The following is a 23781-nucleotide window of genomic DNA, read 5'->3' on the forward strand; positions in this document are numbered from 1 at the left end:
CAGAAGTCCAGATTTACTCACCTTTATCTCATCTTCCTTATACATCATAATGTCCTCTTTAATCAGAGGACACATACTACCATTTCCAAGGAGCCTTACCTCACTATCTAGACATCTGTCTATGCAATTTATACGATTCCTATCACCATAGGATCTGGACATTCACAATCTTTAAATATCTTCACACCACCACTGCAAGGTGAGAGAATGCTGTCATCCCCATGCAAGAAGAACTGAGAAATAAAAAAGCTGAGCGACTAACCCAGACTCGCAGAGAAAGCCTCTAGCAGAGCAGGGACTTGAACCTATGGTCCCTCAAGTCATAGGCTAGCACTCTAATCACTGGACCATCCTTCCTCTAAGATATATTTTTCAGCTGGTGTTTTATGCAAGCAGAAAATCTGCTCAGCCCTGTGCAGACTGAACGGCATCCAGTTCATGAGGCAGATGTGCAACCTTAATTACACTTCTGAATTTACATGCATTTTCCTCCACTACTATGCCTACTTCAATACATCGCAGCTAGTTACAGTTGTCAAGCAATCCTATGTGCACACATTTTCATGCAGCTCATTTTCATTAATAATGTTGGAAGATAACCATTTGTGTTATAAAACTACTACGCACATACAAACCCTTACATGTGGGCTTTCACTACCTCAGAACTTTGCCTGTTCAAGCCAACGGGTATCTCAGACACAGAAGAACACCTCTCCATCATCTCTCTTTCCCCAGATGTATTTTCCTGACAAGTTTTTGTTTTCTACAAGCCACTGCTGCACTTTAAGTGCTTGAAGAGTGACACACACGTCATTTTCTGCAAAGTATGTACTTCTACTGTCCCAGTATTCAAAAGACATCTAGTTTGTTTTCATATAAAGTGTAAAGTTACCCCCAAACAGAACCCAAACATGAGAAACTGCATCCAGAAGTGAAAAGGGGCCTTTATATCTGAAATGCCTTGATAATCTAAACTATAGCTATCACACTGCAATGCAGCTAGGACATTTTTGCTGACTGACACTCCTCATTGCTGGCTCCCAGCTACTATAGCTCTGCTTTTTCTCCCCCTTATCAAAAGACCACATTCAAGATTCAATTATAGTTTGTCACCTGTGGATGGTGTACTGTTGCCAACTTTTACAATAATAAATTCACATTTTAAGAACTGAACTTTGACCACAAAACAGCCTGTAGATTGTTTCCCTGTACACAGTGAATCAGTCCATTTACCATGAGTACAGCAAGTACCAGTGCTAAATGTTACAAGTCTACGAAAGATATATTTAGGTATTTACTTAAGCCTCTGTTAAGATGTAGATAAAAACACTACACACTGCAGGCAAGCAGAATAAAAATATTATTTATCCATTTAGTTCATACAGCTACATTAGCATTAGTACCATCTGAATCTTGTTTTCCGAATAAGAACTGAACAGTCCCACAGGATTTGGACATAACCACCACAGAATCAAAAATCCTACCACAATGCGAGGCAGTCTTATAAGAAATGTATCTGGCTCTTTGTTCCCTTTTCTTCCTTCCCACTCCCCTCCCCCAAGAAGTGCAAAATAAGCAAAAGCTGCTTATTACTCCATACAGCCAAAGTGCATTTTTATTCTGGCACACAACTACAACTAGTGCCCTGAGTTTTGGTTTTAAATTCCTCAATGACATCTGCTAGCAAATTTACAGTTGGGATTTATTTTCTTAAGTGCCAGCCCTACAGACTCAACTTAGGATATTTATGCATATTTCGATGTTCACTTTAAAAATAGTCATTTAACACTATCACCTCCTAGGATAAAAACCCCCAAATGTTCAGTAACTAATTAAAGAGCGCTGTATAGAGAGCCTCTGGCACTTAGGATTCAGGATCCTTTTGATGTTTTGGGAAATGTTACTCCTAGTCTTCTACCTCCTTTTCAAAAGTCGTTTCAAAACAATAACTCCCCAAAAGTGACAGGGACATACCATGAATTTGGAAGGTTTCCTTATTTAGCTCTTAGCGACAACTCTTGCAGAGCAGCACCGCAGCGTGGGTTGTTTTGATCTGCCTGTGCCCTATCAGTGAACTGATAGTTCTCAAATTAGAAATCATGCTTTCAATTCTATTCATCACAATAACTGGAACATATCCAAGAGTTACCCCGGCTACATCTGTAAGCCTTAAGGCAGTGGCTCACAATCTCTTTAGACTCAAGACAGCCCCTGTTTGACTCAAGGCATCTCCTGGAAAGTGCCAGCTTTACCTTTCATTTGTTTCTTAACTATAGAAAAATAATAAGAGCAACTCTTCAGTTGCAAAGAAAAAGACCACAACAGGGCACAATAGCGTTTTTGACGCTATGAATTCCAATTTGAAACCTTTGGGTGAATCATGTTTGCACACCTAACAGTGCTTTCACTGCATGGCACCCTTGAAAGGATCTCAAGGCACCCCAGGGTGCCTTCAGGGCTTCAAAAAATTTGGGTGAAAGAAGGGTTGACCCTGCTTCTGTAAATGCACACACACACACACACACACACACACACACACACACACCCCACTAATGCTCCTCCTAGACAGCAGAAAGCAAAGTTGGTGGTTCAAACTACTTACCTTAATCCACCGACTCTCAACCAGGGAGAATCACCTGACAACACCCTCAGAGTCATGAGATCCTCAGGGATGCCACACAATATTAACACTGATGTGCAGACCTAATTTATGATAAACCCAGAGATTTCAAGTAGGAATCCATAATATCAAAAACATTTCTGACTTCCGTTGCAAAAAACTTAGAAACGGCTCTATTATTTTTCTGTAGTTAAAAAAAGAAAAGAAAAAGGAGTCCTGGCTAAGCACCAGCATTTTCCCAGGGGTGACTTATGTCTAGCAAGAGGTTCCTTGAATCTAGACAGGTTGAGAACCAGTGCTGTAATTCAGAAGTCTGCAGTATGCCACAGCATTTAGACACAAAGCAACATAAATACTAAAACAACATATTTTTGAATCTTCAATTCCTTTGTCTGCCAATGCTTTCCAAATTCTGGCACTGGCTCCACTGGGTAGAAACATTTAGATCCGTTACAGAACAAAAGCAGTCGGCTTGCTGACACACATACAGATATAAATTATTAAAAATAACTATTCTGTTCTCCAACCTTACTGAAATGCAAAAGACCTTGCATACTTGATTTTAAATCATACTACTGCTCATGTGTTACTGCATTTTAAAGAGACCTTAATCTATTATTAGCTTTACAAATGGAGAGCATCTTTTCTCTGAAGCTCTCTGAATGTTTTTAAAACAATAAATCTCTCAACATCTAGAACCACTTAATGTGACAACTATTTTACAGTGGGGGAAAACAAGATATAGAGATTCAGTGCCCAGCCAGGTGTATTAAATGTATGAGGGAGGAAGGAGTAAAACTCAGGGGGTTCTGACTCCCAAGCATCTTGCTCTGGCTACAGATCAGCAACATGATCTAGTAGATTTTGCCCCCTCACCAAAGAATCCCTGCCCTTTCTGGGATTAAGATATGAAGATGCAGATTAATGTACAACTCTCCCAATAATTTTAGAAAGAGTTTTTGCCGCAACATTTCTGCCTGCTATTTCTCTCAGTCAATTAAAGGCACTTGCGGTGCTGAAAGCGTTACTGCATTTAAAGGGACCTTAATCTATTATTAGCTTTACAAATGGAAAGCATCTTTCCTCGGAAGATCTCTGAATGTGTTTAAAACAATAAATCTCTCAACATCTAGAATCACTTAATATGACAATGGTTTGGCAGGTGGGAAAAACAAGATGCAGAGGTTCAGTGCCCAGCTGTGTGGATTCAATATATGTTGGAGGAAAAGGGAGTAAAATTCAGGGAGCTCTGACTCCTGAGCATCTCATTCTAGCTACAGATCAGCAGCAGCATCTAGGCCAGTTGTAGCAAAGGTTCTCAACCTCTTTTGTACCAGGACCCATTTGTTATCATCAGTGGCCAGTCCTGACCCAGCACCTCTCACTCCTGCCCTCTGCCCCCAATGTGTGGGGCAGGGGGTGTATGTGGGGAAGGAGGGGGGGAGGGAGGGCTGCAAGCAGCCCCTCACAGGCTGGGACTCTGCCAGCCTGCAAGGGAAAAGCCACCGTTTCCCACATTTTTCTCCTTTAAATGAGAATCCATTTTTTAAAAGTTTGTTGATCCATTTATGAGGCTTGTTTGGACCCTTTCATATATTCTTGCAACCCACTTTTGGGTCACAACCCACGGGTTGACAAACACTGATCTAGTAAACCACCCTCCCACCAAAAAAAAAAACAAACCAAAAAAAAAACCCAACCTCTCAAAAAACCTTGCCCTTTCTGGGGTTACCAGATGGAGCGGCAGGTCAAGTACAAGTCTCCCAATAATCCTAGAGAGTGTTTTCTCTCTCCTCGGTCGAGACTTTCACAAGTAGCTGTCACGGGGCCGGACGCAGACCACAGCCCGCTCACTCACCACTTGGGCCCCTCCCGCCGCAGGGGCTCAGCCCGCGAGCCGGGCCTGGGGCACCCGCCGGCTCCGCAGCGCCCCGGAAGGGGGCCGGGCCCGGGAGGACGGAGCCGCAGCCCCGAGGCGGGAGGGGAGACGGGACGTTTCCCCGCGCGGCTCCTCCCGCACTAGAGCCTAGGGCAGGGCGGGCCAGGCCGGGAGCCGAGCGGAGCGGACCCGACGCCTTAGCCCCAGAGCCGAGCGGGGCCGGCACTGCTCACCTGCCCGGCGCGGCGCTCGCACAGCCCCGCCTGCGAGCCGAGCCTCATGCCTGCGGCCGGCGGCGCCCGCACTGGCCACGGCAGCTGCGGCGGGGCCGGGTAAGGCAGACGAGCGGGCGGGCCCGGGCCGCCCCTGCTGCCGCCGCCGCCGCCAATGCCGCGCTGGGGGGGGGGGCACAGCAGGGCGCTCCGGCCCCGCCCCCGCCTGCGTGCACAAATACACACATCGGCACCCACACGCGCGCAGCTGCCTTGCTCCAGGCCCAGCAAGAGGCAGGGCGCGGGGGAAGGGCGCTGCTTGTGCCCGGCCTCCGCTGCTGCATCGGGACGGGCAGCGGGAGCCGGGGTGCGCGCAGGCAGGCTCAAGGCAGCAGGGAGAAGTTCTGCTCTGGCAAAGACGCGGAGGTAGTGGGGGAGCAGGCACAGAGCTCCGCGCCCACAGCCCGAGCCCCAGCCTCACTGACCCTGGTGCAAGGACAAGCTCGGGCCCCCCCACCCTCCAGTCATACAAGCCCTGGGCCGGGCCAGCAGTGCCACGAGCCCGGCAGCCAGGCTCCCACCCCGATGCCTGCCCAGGAGGACCCCTGGAGACTGTGGGGCCATTTTCCAGCCCCTGGTTCATTCATAGCTCTGGGCAGTTTCATTGTTTTGCCTTTCTTTTTCCCACCCCCACCCAAGAAATCAGCTGTTCTTTTCTTAGAGGCTTATAGCTCTTCTTGGTGGGCAACAGCCCACAATCCCTGAAACAAACAGGCCTGTCTCTGACCCCAATACCTCACAAGGAAGGAGGCTCTGACTGGGGGAACCCCCTAGTGACTGTGGGGCTATCTTCCTATCTCCAGGCAGAGTGGCACTGGGCAGTGTCCATTGGTTTCTTGGACTCATTTGAGGACCAGTAGGCAGTGGCTGGTGTGCTCTGCTCAGCATCCCCTCTTGGAGCACCCATTATTAACCTCTGACCCCCACTCCTATCCCAGTTTTTGCATTAGTTGTCTAAAAAATTCTGTTAGCTCCCTCTGTTAGAGAGGGTTGCTAAGTGTGTACCAACCATTTCTGTGTGGGCCCATACCCATGTTTCCTGTGGGTACCAAACAGGCCTGCAGGAGGGGGTGCTTTATAGGGAAAGCATGTGTCTGGGGCATAACTAGTCTAATACATCCTCTGTCCTACCCTCCCACACATCCACCATCATCGATTCAGAGAGGCCAGAGGATACATGCCTAACTGTTCTAATAAAAGCGCTATTCATAGAATTATCATCCATGACTTTGTCTAGTCCCTTTTTGAAGCTGACTATACTATTTGCCTATACAGTCTCCTGTGTCAATGAGTTCTACTAGTTAATTATGCACTACTTTGAGTTCTATTTAGGAATTAGCCATTGGTAAGTCTACACTGCTAATTATCTACTTGTTGGGGTTGTGTTCCTGTCCCTACCCTCTTACCACATGAAAACCTGTTTCCCTAAGAGACGAGTAGTAAAGCCTAATCCCCCAAGCATGCAGGTGTCTCAAGTCAGCTGCATCATGTTGCCCAGATCTTTGACTTGTACACCTTTCACATCCAAAACACACTTTCACATTTGTATTGCCTATAGGACCTTCCAGTATTTGTGACTAATTGCCCCACATGGGAGCACCTCCAGTAGATCCACTGCCTGTGCATAGTTACAAATGCACAAAGGTGAACAGCACTTCAGGGTGACAAAGCTATACATCATGGGGAACTAATATTTTTCACCCTTAGGCCCATTAAGAAAAGACAGTCTCCTACAATGCATAACAGACCAATTTGCATGGGTTTTACTTGGTATGGTACCAAGAAACCAACCCTCACAAATCCTAGCACTGCCTGCCTGCCTATCAGGAAGCACAGTGTGGATGTGGGCAACCAGGACTTCTTGCATGATAAGAAAAACACACAGTGTGAACAGGGATAGGACAGTTTGCATGATGGCATTTATCAGTATAGACATACGGTTAAGTTTATGATAGAATTGAACAACTGGAGTCAAATGTTAATCAACACACAGCAAATATGTACTATAAGTCCAGTTAGATATTGATCTTTTCTCTCCACCCAAAGAGACTGTAGGACTGCTAAGTAAGAGTATTACGTGACTGTAGGACTGTTATGCAAGGGCATTAAATGGAATAAACTAAAACAAAGAGAGGTAAACAGTTCTTTCCATTTAAGTTCTGTTACCCTTATGACCAAACAAGAATGTTGTGCAACATTTGTTTTTACTAGAGAAATCATCAAAAGATATAGTTTCCTCCTGGCTATTTCAAGTACTTTTATTCTCATCATAAAAATGCTTACAATGAGACTTTTCGTAACATCATAGTTCAAAACTGTATTATATTAAGCTGCAAGGAGGCAAATCAGATATAAAGTTACACAGTTACAAAGGCCTTGATCATACAAACATTTAGGTTCAGGTTTAACTCCTTAAACAGTTTTAACATAGTCACAAAGACAACACATTTGTGAAAAGTTAAACACACATACCTAAAAGCTACAGGTTTGGGGCCAAAAATTTTAAATAATTTCCACTGCAAAGTTATCCAAGCAGAAACACCTTTCAAACGTTTGTTGCAAGAGAACACCAGATACAAAGCTAGTATTTGGGCAGATTACCAGAACATCCCCCTGCAGGAGCTTCCATCATCGTCATTTACTAAAGACACTTGATTTCATTTAAGTTCTTATAAAAGTGTGTTTAAGTATAAGACACTACATGGCCTGGCAATCGAACCCACTGCAAACACTAAAAAATAAAAGAAGTTCAAGGCAACATCTAGCCCCATTGCTATCAATACCCATACTCTGTATTAAGCCCCATGGGCATTTATACATGTTCTCCGGCAGTGGCACGGGGGAGGGACAAGCTTTAATTAGAGCAGCTCTGAGAGCATCTCATGTAGCAGCATCCTCAAGCTTCAAAATGGTGGCAGGGGCGCTTCATCTAAAGCTTGTTTGATGAGCTTTAGATAAAGTGCCCCGGACAGCACTTTGACGCGCATGGATGCTAATACACAAGACACCAGAGGCTGCTGAAGTGTGGTAATGCCACACTCTAGCAGACCCAATTAATGGAGCCTCCTTCAAAACACTGGAATTGTAGCACATTGGTGCAGCTTCCCTGCTTGTGTATAGGCACCCCCTGGGTCCAGGATTTCAGAGCAGGAGTTGGACTTCTCAAGAATGCTGAAATAAAAAGGAACCTGACTTATAATTGACTTTTGTTTTTGAGCCATTAAGGTTTATACTACCAAGTTTTGGTCCACAATAAGGAAGGCCAGAATCTAAGGGACTACCTTTCTAGGGAAATGTATAGGTATAGTCATACTGGTCCCATTATACTGCTATAGTTATATTGGTTATAAACAACTCCTTGTGTTCTGGACCAAGAAGGCTTTCTATGCCATGTTCAGGTGAGCATGATCGTTTGGTTCCCTGGGGACAAGTAGCAGCTGCACACCTTGTACCGCTACTACTTGTCCCCAGGGAATGCCTATGCCACAGGTTTGTGGCACCACACGCTGCACAACCGTGCCCATCTGGACACAGCCATAGTGTGCTTTGGAAATATCATGAGCTAAAAATCAAAGAAATATGCCTTCTTTAACTTAATATTGCATCAGAAAAGGGTAGGCTAGAAGCTTGGAGAAAATTATAAAAAACGATCAAGTGAGCTTAAACATACACTGCTTTCTGGGTCCTGACAGTCTCCTTATTTTATTTAAGAGCATTAGACAGTAACACCCCTGGGCAGGGTCTGTCTTCAGATCTGTTTGCTGGACATGGTGCCAAGCCTACTGCCAGCACCAGAGTAGCAAATAAAGGACTTCCTAGAATCATAGAAAGCAGTGGATGCAAAACTAGGTTTCATTGTTATAGGGCCTCTGACATCATCTCCCACTTATTCATACACCTTGCCTCATTCTCTAGGTATTGTTCACACTGAAGAGATACCAACTGACCCACCATCACCACAACCCCCTATTAATTTACTTTTAAGCTTTAAGCAGTTTCCCCTCCATCCCACCAATACCTCTGCACCAAGAGAACTCTCCCAGAGCAGACGGACACATCCTGTATTTGCTGCTTATTTTGTTAGTCCTAAGTAGTTTTCTGTTCAGTTCAATTCAATCTTTAGCTTACTCTATTTGAACAGAAGGGCTAATGTTTCTTAAAAGTTGACTAGTGAATGGTATCTAAGTTGACTGGCCTCAAAAAGGACTTATAACAGGGTCCTATCCCAGGGGTGGCTGTAATGCCCCTAGAGCATCCTCTCAGCCCAAGGTCCTCTCTGCTTCCTTTGGGCAATCTCCCCTTTAGCTCTCCTGCCATGCTTTGATGGAATTAGGTCTTAAGAAAAGGAGGCTGCCCCACATCTCCCCAAGCAAGATCTCATGAGTGCCAGTGTCACTGTTCATCACCTTAAGGGCACAACTTTAAAAAAACTCCCCTACAGCTGTGCCCCTGCCTTGCAGGCATTTCCAATCATCAATCTGGTGGGCGCTTTGCCCCAGCTACCAGGCCACCTCAGACTTCCACTCCCTTGTCGGGGCCTTGGCATTCCTAGCCTCTACCCCTCTGCTCTGGCTAGTCCCTTTAGCCTAGACCCAGTGCACTTGGGCTCCAGCCCCACATCTGCCACTCCCTGGGCTATAAGCCCACTCTGGCTCTAGCTCCATGCCTCTCTGGCACTACTAGGACCTCCTCTCACCCCTACTAGTCCCAAACCCAAGCCACCAGTTAACTCAAGCAAAACACATAGGCACTCAGGCTCTAACAAAACTGCAAGCCAACTGGCTGTCTGCCAAGCTTCCCCATCTTGGTTCCTATCCCCATTGCAACAAGCATTTAGCATCTTACTGGCACTGACAGGCATTCCAGGAGCAGCAGAGCCTCTCACTGCAGGAACTCTATAGCCAACAGGGTCAGATTGACTGCTTGCTTTCAGGCACAGACTTTAAGGGCTCCTATACATGTGTAGGGAGGCTGCTCCAACGCGCTGCAATTACAACGTGCTGCAGCAGACTCAATTCATCAAGTCAGCCGGAACGTGGCAATTACCGCACTCCAGCATCTTGTGTATCAGCGTCCTTGCGCTTAAAAATGGCAGCAGGGGCACTTTTAACTAAAGCTGGTCAAACACTAATACACATGACACTCGGGGTGCTTTAATTAGTGCAGCTCTCAAAGCATTGCTAATTAAAGCCCCCCACCCCCCCAGCACATCTATAAATGCCCTATGTCTCCTAAGCCCTGCCCCATCCGGTCATGACTATGGCCACTCACAGGAGTTTCCCCCTCTGTGGCCGATGACCTGCCTGCTCTCCCTGCTAGAACTGAGGTCATCTGTCTGCAGCCCCATGTTTCTGGGCTGACTCTGTCTGCCCTTGCTGCATTTTACTGTTCTGCCTCCCTCCCCAGGGTGAGTTACCTTCCCATAGGTAGTCTCTCCTTGTGCCTTGCACCCTGATCTGTCTGTTGGCAGCTATTTCACTAACAGCTAGCTTGTTTCCTAGCTGCCAGTCCTCCTTGATTCAGCTCAGCTTGATACTCTTTCCTCTTAAAGTAACAGGAGTCTTCTGGCTTCCTATTACAGGACCATATCCATGTTCTAGAACAGTTCCAGGGCACCCTGAGGTCTGCCCCAGATCCTTTGAAGAGTGCTTTTGGCGAGGTGTGATGAGATAACCAGAAAAATGTAGTCTCAGGCATGTCCCTGCCTGAACGATTCCCCATCTCCACTGCCCAGCCCCTCTGCAAGGGGCCTCGAGTCCAAACAGGTTGAGAACTACAGTTCCAAAAAAACTTATAAAGATGCCATGACAGCATTAGTGACCGAGTAGACAAAAGCAAAAGAACGGGCCTGTCTCATATCTGAGTATCAAATTAACTCTTTCAACAGTTTTTAGCACTTCGACATCTGCATTAATGAATCCATTTCCAAGCACTAGGAGAAGGTGGTGATTAGTAACAGTCAGGACGGAGTCACCAAGGGCAAGTAATGCCTAACCAATCTGACTGCCTTCTGTGATGAGATGGCTGGTTATGTGGATGTGGGAAGAGCAGTGGACATGATATACCTTTACTTTAGCAAGGCTTTTGATATGGTACCTCATAACATTCTTACAAGCAAGCCAAGGAAGTATGGATTGGGTGAATGGACTGCAAGATAGAAAACTGGCTGGACCTTTGGGCTCAAAGGGCTTGAGCTCAATGGTTCAATATCTAGTTGGCAGCTGGTATAAAGTGGAGTGTCCCAGGGGTCAGTCCTGGGGCTGGTTTTGTTCAGTACCTTTATCAACAACCCAGAAGACAGGATGGAGTGCACCCTCCACAGCTGACACCAAGCAGGCGGAAGCAGTAGATATGCTGGAGGGTAGGGCTAGGATTCAGAGACCTCAACATATTGGAGGATTGGACCAAAAGATCTCTCATGACATTCAATAAGAAGTGCAAAGTCCCACACTTAAGATGAAACAATCCCATGCACCAAGACAGGCTGGGGACTAATGACTAAGCAGCAGCTTTGCACCAAAGGACCTGGGGGTTACCAGCGGACAATAAGCTGAACATGAGCCAACAGTGTGCCCTTGTGGTGAAGAAGGCTAATGGCATACTGGGCTGCGTTAGTAGGAGCACGGCCAGTAGATCCAGGGAAGTGATTATTCTCTTCTATTCGGCACTGGTCAGGCCGCAGCCAGAGTACGGTGTTCAGCTTTAGGCCCCCCACTACAGAAAGGATATGACAAATTGGAGAATCCAGTGGAGGGTAATTGAAACAGGGAGCTGGGGCACATGCTTCCAAGGAGAGGCCGAAGGAACTGGGCTTATTTAGTCTGGCAAGGCAGGGGGCGGGATTTAATAGCAGCCTTCAACTACCTGAAGACCAGTTCCAAAGAGGATGGAGCTAGATTGTTCTCACTGGTGGCAGATGACAGAACAAGGAGTAATAGTCTCAAGTTGCACCAAGGGAAATTTAGGTTAGATATTAGGAAAAACTCTCTCACTAAGAAGGTAAGACACTGGAACAGGTTACCCAGAAAGGTTGTGGATTCTCCATCCTTAGAGGTTTTTAAGATCTGGCTAGACATGGCCTTGGCTAGAATAATCTAGTTGGGGATGATCTTGCTTTGAACAGGGGGTTGACCTAAATGACCTCCTGAGGTCCCTTCCAACCCTAATTTTCTATATTCTATAATGCAAACTCTTACTGAGAACACTGTGAATCAACAAGACATTGAAAAGTTTGCCAGGAGAATACATAAAACACCTGATTTTTTCCCCTTTATGCATACAGTAAATACTACATACATGTAGACATTCTGTGGGCCCTGCAATTACAAAAGTGTACTGAGCAAAGGCAGACTTCTGAATTGTATTTACATTGCAGTATTCTTATACTGCTATGCATTGTAGTCATTTACCTTTCATTTAATATTTTAGTCATTATTTCCATGATTTTCTCATCCCAGTTTAAATGGTAAGCTTTATTACCACTGCAGGGTAAGTTTAAATTACTTGAAAAGACAAAAAAATTAAAACCTTTAACCAAATGGTTTATTAACCTATTCTATTTTGTCAGAATACATTTGTCAAATACAAATACTAAGAGCAAAGAGTTACCAGTACAGGGCAACCAGTGAGGAACATATTTACTCTGGGTCAAAGCTAAAAACGTATCTATTAGACCTACTTAGGGTACAGTGGCAAAGAACAAATAGAGCAAGTGTGAATCAGGAGACTAAAGTGAGAAAAGCAGCCAAGCATAGTTCAAACAGATCATACTTGACTTTCGAACTTTGCCTAAGAACAAAGAAATGAGCCTAGCAACAGGCCCAGCCAATCAGAGATCAGATAAACAGGTACAAGGCTCGACTTCAAGAGATCGGTGGAGTCCAACCTCCTCAAGCATATTTCCGACTTGTGCACTCTCAAACTTGAAACTAGCAAGTCTTACAAAACCAAGCCAGGTTGAATTGACAGACACTATGATATCCAATACATTTTCCTGTAACTTGTAAATATCTATTTCTATTTAATAACACGCATTGATGTCAGGAGACAGACTTATCAAACTGCTCTAAAATATTAAATTTTTATAAAAAGCAAACTTAAGACTCTTTGATAGTCCCTTGTGAAATGAGAAAGAATATGGTCGAGGCACAACAGAGAACTCACAGCTTAAGTTCAATGGTTACTTAAGGTCATTTTACATCACCTTTGTACCCTCCCAATCCTCATCTCCCTCAAAGACTGTAGAGAACCCCGTGTAGCCTGTTTAAGTTATGGAAACCTTCCCTGGACTGTCTGTTAAGGACAAAGCCGCTGGGAGTACCCACCAACATGCATGCTGAGATCTGACTCCCTAAATACATGCAAGGTTTTTACTAAGTTTGTGTCCTGCCCTCCATACCCTGAATAACACAAACAGTGCTTCTGTAAGCCACAAAGAGTTAAGACTTGTAAAGAAGCTGTCAAATCATATGAGGATTTCTCAATTTGTATGGAATATCAATAGCATTGCAGACACTTCTGAGGGCTTTGCGAGGCAAGTGCCTGCTGTCTGGCCATGCTTTAATAGTGCAGGTATTATGTATACAAGAAACTAAGTGGGTGAGTAGTTGCTAGACCAAATCATAAAAATATTCGAGACAATCTCTTGGCATTTCAGTGGAAAGTCATGCAAGTGGCTTCAGGTTTTCTGGTTTCATTTTGTGGGAGTTTTTAGTTAACCACAAAAAATGGAAATAAGCCTTTAAACTACTGTTCCTTGCAGATCATTATTTTTAAGTAGATTGGTTTTACCTGGTTTTGTAAGGAAATCAACCTGCTGGCCCAGGGCTGCTCCAACCCAGCTCAATGTGTTGCAGAGGGGCTGGCTGGGGCATGACGGTGCTTCAGACTTGGACTAGCCAGCTGGCAGTCCCCACACTGAAGCACCCTTGTGGTCCAGCCAGCCAGGTCAGTGTCTATCCATGTGCTGCCAAGCAGGAGAAAAAAAACTCTGCAGCAAGAAAGTACTTGTATTTACAAGTACTAACCCAGTGCAGAGTTTATTAGCTTCCTGCAGTCTAATGGGGCCACAGGTGTAGACACTGAAATGTTTACTGCAGCGCTAATTAAACAACTCCACAGTAAACATCTTGTGTAGACGCACCCCATGTATCCATCAGGTAGCCATTTTTACTCACCATTAAACTGACTCCCATTTGAACTGGTGACAACTTACAGGTGAAAGAAAAACAGGGAACTGAATATTGAGTCCAAGTCACCTAATCTGTGACTGGGAAGAAAAGGAACGGACTACCCTGCCCTGCCCATGCATTCTAATTGCAGCATCACTCTTAATTGTCTCTCATTTCCATGACTGCTTCATTTTCTAATACAAATCCATTCTAAGCTTGTAGCAGGATTACATTGTTTACAAGTACAGATGCACCTTTTTCAATTGAATTGCTATGTGTTAATGTCTATGTGGGGCTTTAATCAAAAGTTTCCTATGTTGGATTGTATGGAAGCGTTCTCCACTGAGAGCTGCTTAAAAATGCTGGATCAGGCTCTAGCAACCCCGATCCAACTAAAGCTGTGAGAGAGGGGGCTTGTGTGATGCTAGATCTTAAGCAATCAAAAAATTAAAATCTGATCACACCTAGGAAAGTGACCATCTTGTAAATCCACAGAGCAACCCTGAGCAAGCCTTATTTGGACTTCACCACCTTTTCACAAAATATGGTAGTTGGGCCCCAACCCCAACAAGAAAGAATGAGGCTTTCCTAAATGAAGCCTTCCTGGTAAAGACACAGTAGAGCCATACCAGGGAGCTGGTGTCAAGGGAAGGACTTGGAAAAAAAAATCCAGGGGATTCTGACAACTGACTAGCTCTGTTGCAAAAAAAACTGAAAAAGAACTCTCCGATTTGCCTTGTAACAATGCAGAAGTTCTCAAAAGACAAAACATACAGTCGAGTTGGTGGTGGTTTTAAAATAACACTTATCTGATTCTTGCCTTAGCTTCCCAATAAGAAAAAGTTGTTGGGCTATATAATTGGTCACAAGTTTCCAAAGGGAAAACCTAGCAGATGCTCAAGACAGGCCTGCAACCCAGTACTATGCAGCTGGCATATATTGGGAGTAGACTTGCCTTCTGGTCTAAGAGTATAAGAATTACAAGATTCTTCCCCAAGAAAGATAGTCATATGGCTCAACACCTAGCAGCTCCTCTGAGAGGTGAGAGATGAAATTAGTGAGGTGCAGCTACCCTTACAGTTATGGTATATCATCTCAACCATCAGTTCTGAGATGTATGTTGCTTCAACAACATACATATTTTCCACCCAGCACTCCCTCCCTCCTCCTCAGTTTTAAACTTAATCTGAAGCACCAACTCCACAATGGATGATTAATAACTACAGTTCTATGTTTGTCTATGTCTAACAGCTGAAGACATCCCCAATCACCAGCACCCACAACAGGGAAAGGACTTGTCACTTAAGAACCAGGGATATCATCAACTATTACAGAAAAGCTGAACTTAGCAAGCAAGCCTTTTTTCCATTAAGGGAATCTCTCCCAATGGTAACTATTTTAAAGTCCTCTGATTTTACTAAACACGATGTATGCTTTCAGTGATGATCCTACTGAATTTTTAATTAGGTATGTCTCTCTAGATTTGCACTATTTAAATCTATTGTTTCCTGCACTTAAAAGTTGTGTGTAAAAATAAACATAAAATCATTAAACACATTTTTGTTGGGAAAATATGGTTAAATTGGCAACATTTTTTTCTCATGGATGTGCAGACATAGAGCTGTGTAAGAAATAAAACTCAATACTTATTTAATGTTTGAAAAGTAGTACAAAAGAGCATCTACAAAGGCCTCTGCAAATGTTCAAAGTATCAGTTGCATCCAAATAGTAGCAGAAATAGCTTACTGTTTCGGTCATCATCATATTTTATTATTTTTCCCCCCCAAATACAAGGCAGTTTTCTTTCCAGTAACTTTATGTTCTTCCTCCACACACAGAAAACTTCAATAAGCTGTTGATACAGTTTTGCAAGTGTTTGACATTACTATGAACTTCCTGATGACACCAACTACAATCTCTTTCCCACCTTGTTCTCAGTTGTCTCAGGGGGCCATGGAATAGACAGCTGCTTAGAAAAAGTTTGTAATTAAACACAAAATACAAAAGCAACACAAAGAGGAACTGGGTCAGGGAGTCAGAAAATTAGGCTCCGAGATAAAAACTGTCACTGCACTGCCAGGGAGAAGAGAACATATTTTTAGCCTGGTAACAACTACAAGCGCTCTATAAATACACTGTATACATTACTCTGGACAGAATACAATTTGTGTGCTGTACAGCCTGTTAACTTCCAGGTTTTGCTGCTGTTGACAGACAACAGTTTACAATGTGCAGAACTACATTATCTTAGGTGACTTAGTTCAGTTTGGAAAGTTGTTTACCAGAGTACTGTTGCAATTATGAGAGAGAAGTGGGTGGGGAAGGAGTATAAAGAATGTTCCCAAGCTTTTCAAGGAACTTCTAAACAACTTTACTTCTAAGAATTACAGCTTAACAAACCTCAAGGGTTGTCTCTCGGTTCCCTCCTCCTGTTGGCATCTACATTACTAACACAATCAGAATAAAACATGAAAATTGTGATCCAAAATAAGTGTGCTACATTCCATGTTAGGGGTCATTTTAACCAAGCCATTGGTTTCTGACCTAGTTTATGGCAGGGGGAAGTTTTACTGACTCATTTGGGTCAAATGGATTAAAAGGACCTATAAATACTAAATAAATAAGTTAAAAGACTTCCTATACTATGTAACACCTGCTATATAGTTTTCCTTTACTTACCCATGCCCAGCTCTGTTCTTGAGCTGGTAGGTCCAGGATGCCAAGCTCTCCCCTGACAAAATGCCCCTTTAATACAAGGTGCCACATACATAAGTCAGAACAGGAAAGCCAGTCAGTGAAGCACGTGAACAGCTGGAGACAGCAAGAGGGCTAGAGAAGTACTCCAAATTTCTTTCAGATGCAAGAATTTATGGGAAAGCAACAGCGCTGTTGCTGTGCAGAGAGCATGGTTCATTCACAGCTGATCTCAATTTTCTTTCCTGGTCCTTCCACCTTATGCCCCTTTAGCCCTTACTTCCTTAGCCTATTTAGCTAATCACCTCCTAACTTAACCTCACTCGAAGAATAGATAGATTGCACAGGATAATCCACTTCCAGGCAAATCAGATAAGTGCATAATGCATTTAACTGCATAAATAAATAAATAAATAAATGCCAGTCCTACTTTTTGCCTACTGCCTACATTATAATAAATACTGGCTCTCTCTCAGTTAAGGGAATAGACACTGGAACTTCACCTCAGTGTCTATGCAGTAAATGCAACTGTGCTCTAACTATGAAATTGACAAGGAGCCATCACATTCCAAAGCTCCTAAAACAGCCCTGAACTGACCTAGGTCTTGTCAACTTCAAGGCTGCTACTAGAGAGGTAAGAGAGTGTGAGAAACAAGGTAACAAGCCTTAATGAGGTGCAAAATGCTCAGCACAGGCTGTTCTTAAGAGTGAATTAGCTGCATTTATATCGAGTCCTTGTAAGTGCACACTGGCAAAGCATGCAGCCTGTTCTCAGTCCTGTGGGGATACAATTAAAGGGAATACCCAGTAGAACTTAGCTGGTGTTTACAAGCTATGACACCATTCACTATATTAGTGTCTATATAATTCCCTGAACTTTGCATCTATAAATTTCTCAGAAAGTTACAGGTCTTGTGTATTGACACTTTTCAAGGCAAAGACTGCCAATTACTCTAGGTTTGTACAGTGTCTAGCAAAATTAAGTCCCACTCTCAGCTGGCACCTATAAACTATAAAACTATCACTTCTAAACAGTGAGCGACTAGCTTGATATAGAGCAGCAATTCTCAACCAGAGTGCTTTGGCATGCTGGGGAGCAATGAGATACTTTTAAGAGTACTGCGGGGTTCTGCACAATTTTAACACTGTTAGGTGTATAAATCACATAATTCACAAGATAAACACCAAGATTTCAAATGCTAACCCAGTGTCAAAAATATTTTAACCAATTGTGGTCATTTGCAAAAGAATTGCCCTATTTTTCCACAATCAAGAAACAAGTGAAAGCTTAAATAGCTAGCATTTTTCAAGGGGAGCCTTGAGTCTAAAAAGGCTGAGAACCACAAAGAGAATCAGAACAAGTAAACAGCACTGAAATATTTCAACCCACCCTCACCTTTCCCAGCAGTTCTCTTCTCTCATCCTGTCCTTTTTCCTAACTTTTTTATTTTCATCACTTTCTTCTTTTTTTTTTGTTGAGAACTGTTGCTCTCTGAAAGCCCACCCATAGCATCTGGCAAAATATGCTGTTGCCTCCAAAACGAATGCCTCTCTAAATGAGCAAGCATGTGTCTGTTGTGGCATCTTAAATTGCTTTGAGATGCCACAAGAGGCACAATGGGGGGAAAAAAATGTTCCCCGTGCTGCATATTTGCAGTGCGGACTCTAATCTTGATATTGGGAAATCCCAGTATCAAAAAAATTATAAAATAAAACCCAACAATGCTGAAAAAACTGGCGCAGGAGGCTCGGTCCTCCACACACATGCTCTGGCACCTGGCCAGAGCATCTCTATGCCTGCCCCCTTCCCTTGTTGCCCCAGCACACTGGCTGAAGATCCAGGAGGAGCTGGACAGGGTCAGTTTGCCATGTGGCATGTCAGTGGTATAGAATAAGGAAGGTGCTGCTTCCTTTCTTGTGAATTAATGCTATCTGTCTGCTAGCACCTTTTTATAAACTCCAGATGCTCATACAATAAAAATGATTGGCTATCTGCTGGGGGTAGACTATTTGCTGGGGCAAGTGGCACAATTTGCCCCATACTAAACTGCATGTTCAGGCACGTATGCTGAGGCACAAATTTGTGCCGCTGCTATTTGAGCTGCTGCAAGCACATGCACCTGTATGTGTGGATGTGCCCTAAGGTGCCAGACTGCCCCACTCTGTCAAAGTTAGTAGGATTTGTTTGTTTTAAAATAAAGTAGTAATATGTTGCATATGTTTTATCTGACAAAGCATTACCAAGAACAATCTGCACTACCAAGAGCAATTCTCTTTGCATAGGGGAGTGACTATGCATTTCAGATAGTGGCTGAAATTAACAGCATTGAACCATGCTAAAATAGGAACTTGAAATTAGTTTACCTTCCACATTCTTTTCCTAATATATCAATCGTTTTCAGGTATCTTTCCACCTAGAAAATAGTCTACCCCCAGCAGATAGCTCATAATTTTTATTGTATGAGCATTTGGAGTTTATAAAAAGGTGATAGCAGACTGATAGCATTAATTCACAAGAAAGGAAGCATCATCTTCCTTATTCTAATGCCACTGACATGCCATAACCTCGGTCTCAAAGGCTGCATCCAAGGGTATGAAAGTCTAATTTCTGCTGTCTGTCATTGGATGCTGCAAATTCCATCAAGCTTGCATCTATGCAGGACCAGATGATAACTTCTTAGAGGGGTCTACATGCTTACAGAACTTAATGCATCTAAAATCTCCCCACTGAAATATGGGGCTTGGTAAAAGCTTGTCTGGTTTATCATGAACCCAACATTTGCAATAATTCACTAACCCCTGCATGAGCTGAATTTTGTCAAGTTTCAGACCATAGTCTCCTTCCTAAATCCCACAAGAGGCCTCCCATCTCCCCTGTACTTTACATTGATTCAAAATAGGAGACCAGCAGCCTACAGTCAGTCATCACTCCCTACATCACATATTTACAGGAGAAATGTAGCAGCCATCAGGGAGGTGCAGAGATGGGAGTCAGTTGCCAGAGACTAAAACTGATAGAAAGAGAAGCTCAGATGGGGAGGCAGAGGAATAGCATCTCACTCTGAAGGTTACTAGGAAGGATCTCTCAGTTTCGTCTGAGGTAGGAACATCCCAGTGCAAGGGCTACATATACTTATTACAAGGCAGTTGCTTTGAAACTATTACATTTTAGGTCAGCAATAGATGGAAGTCACAAAGCTTAAGCAGGAATCAGTTTCCAGGCAAATTATTTTAGTTTACTTGAGATCCCTAAGGGAGATTTCAGTCTCCTTCAGACACCTATTGCAGACTGCAACTGGGAGCAACTTCAGAGAAGTTCCAACAGTTAAAGTATAAGACATTGCAATTATCTTGTAGAATTTTCTTTGCACTTTTCTGCAACAAAAATTGTAGCTCATGGTTTCAAATTGTTGGAAAATGTATGGATTTCTTGAAGTTGAATTTTTATTAAGTAAACAACTTGTCTCAAGGAACATGCAGAACCATTAGAGCCTTAAGTTTCTTGCACTCTAGCTGTGTATTTGTTTTATAATCAGCCTTTCTTTGGGCAAACACTTCCACAAGGTCTCTTGGATCAGTACCAGCTAATTACATCAGGGGTTTTCTATTTCACTGATTAAATAAGAAAACTAGAGTTTTTGGTTTCACTCCATTGACTTTCTTGTAACCTCCTCTTACACAGCATTGCATTTTGATGACCATTAAGTACATCTTTTGGCGTAGGAATTTTATAACATCTTCAAGTTGCAATATGTCCATATGAAAAATAAAAGCCTGATATGTGTTACCCTTTTTCCTCTCCAAAATAAAAAATGCATCATTTCTTCACACTCCCAGTAAAACCTGTATAAAAAAAGTAGTGTGTCGCAGGACACCTCAGTGCCTGCTCCTAGGGAGTAGAAACTGCCAGGGAGAGAGAGCGCCCTGGCAGAACATAAGGAGCACAGCTGCGGGTTGCTGGGGCAACTAAGGAGAGCCAGCTGCCTGTAGGAGGCAGGGCCTGGCCCTTATAAAGCCCAGGGCTGAAACCAGGTGAGCAGTTCCCTGCCAGCAGCCGGAGGGACAGGAGCTTCTGGAGTTAGGGGGTGAGCAATGCAGGAACCACTCTAGCTGAGAGAAGGATGGCAGCTCTGAGAGGTTTGAGCACCATGGTTTAGCCAGGAGGCTTTATGTTTGAGTTATAGCCAGGAGGCTCGAGTTTATGTTCGGCTTTGATATTAAACTGGAGGTCTGGGTAAGGCTGTAGGGATTGGAGGAGGCCTCATAGGGACCCCAGAGGGGTGGGGCTCCAGCGCCTGAGTGAGGGCACGGTACTTTAAGGGGGAACCCCAGTGGTATGGGAACCCCAGCGCCAGTGAAGGTGCAACTGGCGGTGAGGAGCGCAACCAGTGGGTTGCGAGTGGGGAACATAGTCTCTGGGTTGTGTGCGGGGTACATAGACCCCAGCCCCAGAGAAGGTCAGCTTTGAGGTGCCCCAGCGCAGGCATGACAAGCCCCAGAGAGAGGGCCGTATTACTAGGAAGCCCAGTAAGGGCACAGCAAACGCCAGAGAGGGGACGATATTATTAGGAAGCCCAGTGCGGGTGTGGTGAGCCCCTGAAGGAGGGCTAGTGCTGCGATAGACCCTGGAGCAGGGTGGAGTGCTGCGGTTGCCCCTGTGAGAGGGGGTAGTGGCATGGGGAGCCCTGGGAAAAGGGGGCAGCAGCGTGGTGGGCCCAAGAGTCGGGGGGCATTACTGAGAAGTCCCCAGAGGGGGCGATACTATTGAGAAGCCCAGCGTGGGCATGTAAGGTCCCAGAGAAGGGGGACTATCGAGAAGCCCGAGACAGGCGTAGCGAGCCTGGCTGCAGGCTAATGCGGCAACAGCCCTCAGATAGGCAAGGTGCTGCGGTGGACCCCGGCAAAAGGGGATAGCAGTGCAGTGAGCCGGGATCAGAGAGGGTAGCTGTGCGGTTGGCCTAAAGGACTGGAGACCCGCTAGAGGGTCCCTGAGAGGGACAACACTTTTAGAGAAGGCCCAGAGTGGGCTCAGTGAGAGTCCCAGTGAGGGGCTGTGTATTAGAGACAGCCCAGGAGTGGGCTAGACCACAGGGGAGGCCCAGGAGTGGGCTAGACCACAGGGGAGGCCCAGGAGAGCGGGCAAGTTGATTTGTGACAGGACATCTATCCCATCAGCAAGGCTTGGGGCATGGTATTAGGGGTTGGTAGGAGCTATGCGCAGCCTGTAAGGCTAGGGTGCCTGGGAAGCGCCCATCATACCGGGAGAACCGCGGGGACAGAGGTCCCGAGTAACCGTGCCCAAGGAGGAGTAAGGTAGCCTCCCTATTATATTTTACCAGCAAGACTTGGTGGGTGAGAATAAGAGGGTGCCTTGGGCCGGCCTTGACACGGAGCGAAGGACCTCGAGGAGATCATGGCCCTCCTGAAGGACCCTGCTGTGACACAGTAGTTTGTTTGACCACCAATCCAAAGTTAACTTTGCAGGTAACATAATATGGCAGTGAGTGGGTAATTCTTATATCATCTCAACATGTGATTTAATAAAACCAGCAATGTCCCAAAATAAAGAAGAGCGCGAAGCTTTTGTCACAGAAAGAGAGACAGCATGATAGGCAGCTAATGATAGCACATGCACTTGTTTGAGGTATTTAAATAATTTAAGAGTTTATCACTGAAACTCAGTGTAAATAAAACTGCCTTAAAAATTCTCTACCTAGAAGCACTGTTGAAAGTATTTAAGCTACTTAAAAAGTGATCAACTCAACTGAAGTCTGTACAGATAATAGGATAAAAATAAAGTGTGCTTCACCTCTTACACCAATGAAAACTAGTCTAGTGATTTTCCTAGTTAAAAAAAAAAAAAGTCTCAAAGATTAAGTGTTTTTAAGATATAAATGAATCCAATAAATTATTTCTTCTTTTACGAGGAATGTTTACTCATCTATGGTGGCTATCACCAAATAACCATACCAATACAACACAGGTGCCTTACTAAGACAAACTGCTGTCCTGGAATAGATCAGTGATGCAAGCTTGTGATGCAATGCAATGTGGTAGAACAAACAGAATTAAGGTTTTCCAACTCTTGAGTTTTATCCACAATTCCCAAGCTCCGCCTTAAGAAAGTTGTTTCATCTCTGGTTCTAGTCCTGCTCATAAAAAAACAGGAACAAAAATTCACTTCCTTATCTTACAAAGGGAGCAAGGTAAAAGTGTATATTAAGACATTTAATTTTTGTATAGTGCTTGAAGCCTGTAAAGCAAGTGATGTCTGGCACAGCTATCTAGCATCTCTGGCACAGGCATATAATAATTGCTTCAAAGGAAGCAAAAGAAACAAGACTGTATATGGCCAGCTGCACTAAATATTCCATGGGGGTATGAAACTCCATCCCAATTCCAAACTCATGCTATTTTTGCTGTCTTCTGCAAGATGATTGAGCTGAAGAACACTCTCTGGTGTTATCTTGTCAGTTTCCATATTCTTTATCTGCTTCTTAATATAGCCAAAAAATGTATCTGCTTCCCTCTATGACAAGAATATTATTGAAGATGAGTCCAAGAATACTCTATAATTGACTTAACAATGAACATTTTATTACCTAGCTGATAATTATCTTACATTTACTTACAGAAAGTATGCAAAGCAATTCACAAATATAAATGGATATACAAATTGCACCACAGCCCTTCTTTTTCCATTACTGAAATGCAGCCATTTGATATGACAAGCAAATAGGGATGACAGTACATGAAAACACAATACAACTAGGACAGAAATGAAAAGTACCCATATATAGCTACTCCTCGCTTAACACTGTAGTTAGGTTCTTGAAAAATGAGACTAAGCAAAACAATGTTAAATGAATCCAATTACATCACAGTAGTTACCTACTAGCAGGTGGCGGCCAAACGATGTTATAACTGAACATTGTGCAACTTTAAATGAGCATGTTTTCTAATAGATCAGCATCGTAATAACAAAACAATATTAACCAGGATGACATTAAGTGAGGAGTACCTATACTGTAGCCCAAAGAGGTCAAACACTTTTCCCAGGGCTTTGAAACCCTTGCTCTCTTTTTCTGGCTTATACAGAATATTCAGATTCTGTAAAAGCTGTATTTTCAGTTAAAAAACAAACAA

The 23781-nt window shown here is 43.9% G+C and overlaps 2 protein-coding genes across 8 annotated transcripts in view; one reads left to right on the top strand and one right to left on the bottom strand.

Annotated features, from left to right (window-relative positions):
- The window catches only part of ARMC2 (armadillo repeat containing 2), a 192561-nt gene extending 176971 nt beyond the window's left edge, over positions 1 to 15590 (top strand). For 2 of the 3 annotated variants that reach the window (XM_059732722.1, XM_059732711.1), the window contains one exon: positions 15193 to 15590. In XM_059732722.1, coding sequence (XP_059588705.1) covers positions 15193 to 15284 — 92 coding nt within the window. In that variant the 3' untranslated portion in view covers positions 15285 to 15590. The remainder of the gene's footprint in view (positions 1 to 15192) is intronic. The other variant, XR_009463941.1, reaches the window with a different exon arrangement.
- Positions 1 to 23781, bottom strand: part of SESN1 (sestrin 1) — a 126755-nt gene that overhangs the window by 34018 nt on the left and 68956 nt on the right. Inside the window, exon 1 of one of the 5 annotated variants that reach the window (XM_014605833.3) lies at positions 16621 to 16800. The exons of 3 other annotated variants lie outside the window; for them this stretch is intronic. In XM_014605833.3, coding sequence (XP_014461319.3) covers positions 16621 to 16707 — 87 coding nt within the window. In that variant the 5' untranslated portion in view covers positions 16708 to 16800. Of the gene's footprint in view, positions 1 to 4732; positions 4833 to 16620; positions 16801 to 23781 lie in introns of those variants that run through there. One more of the 5 variants, XM_006258265.4, reaches the window with a different exon arrangement.

This window comes from Alligator mississippiensis, chromosome 1 (genome assembly GCF_030867095.1).
Source record: "Alligator mississippiensis isolate rAllMis1 chromosome 1, rAllMis1, whole genome shotgun sequence".
In the NCBI taxonomy this organism is placed as follows: Eukaryota; Metazoa; Chordata; order Crocodylia; family Alligatoridae; genus Alligator; species Alligator mississippiensis.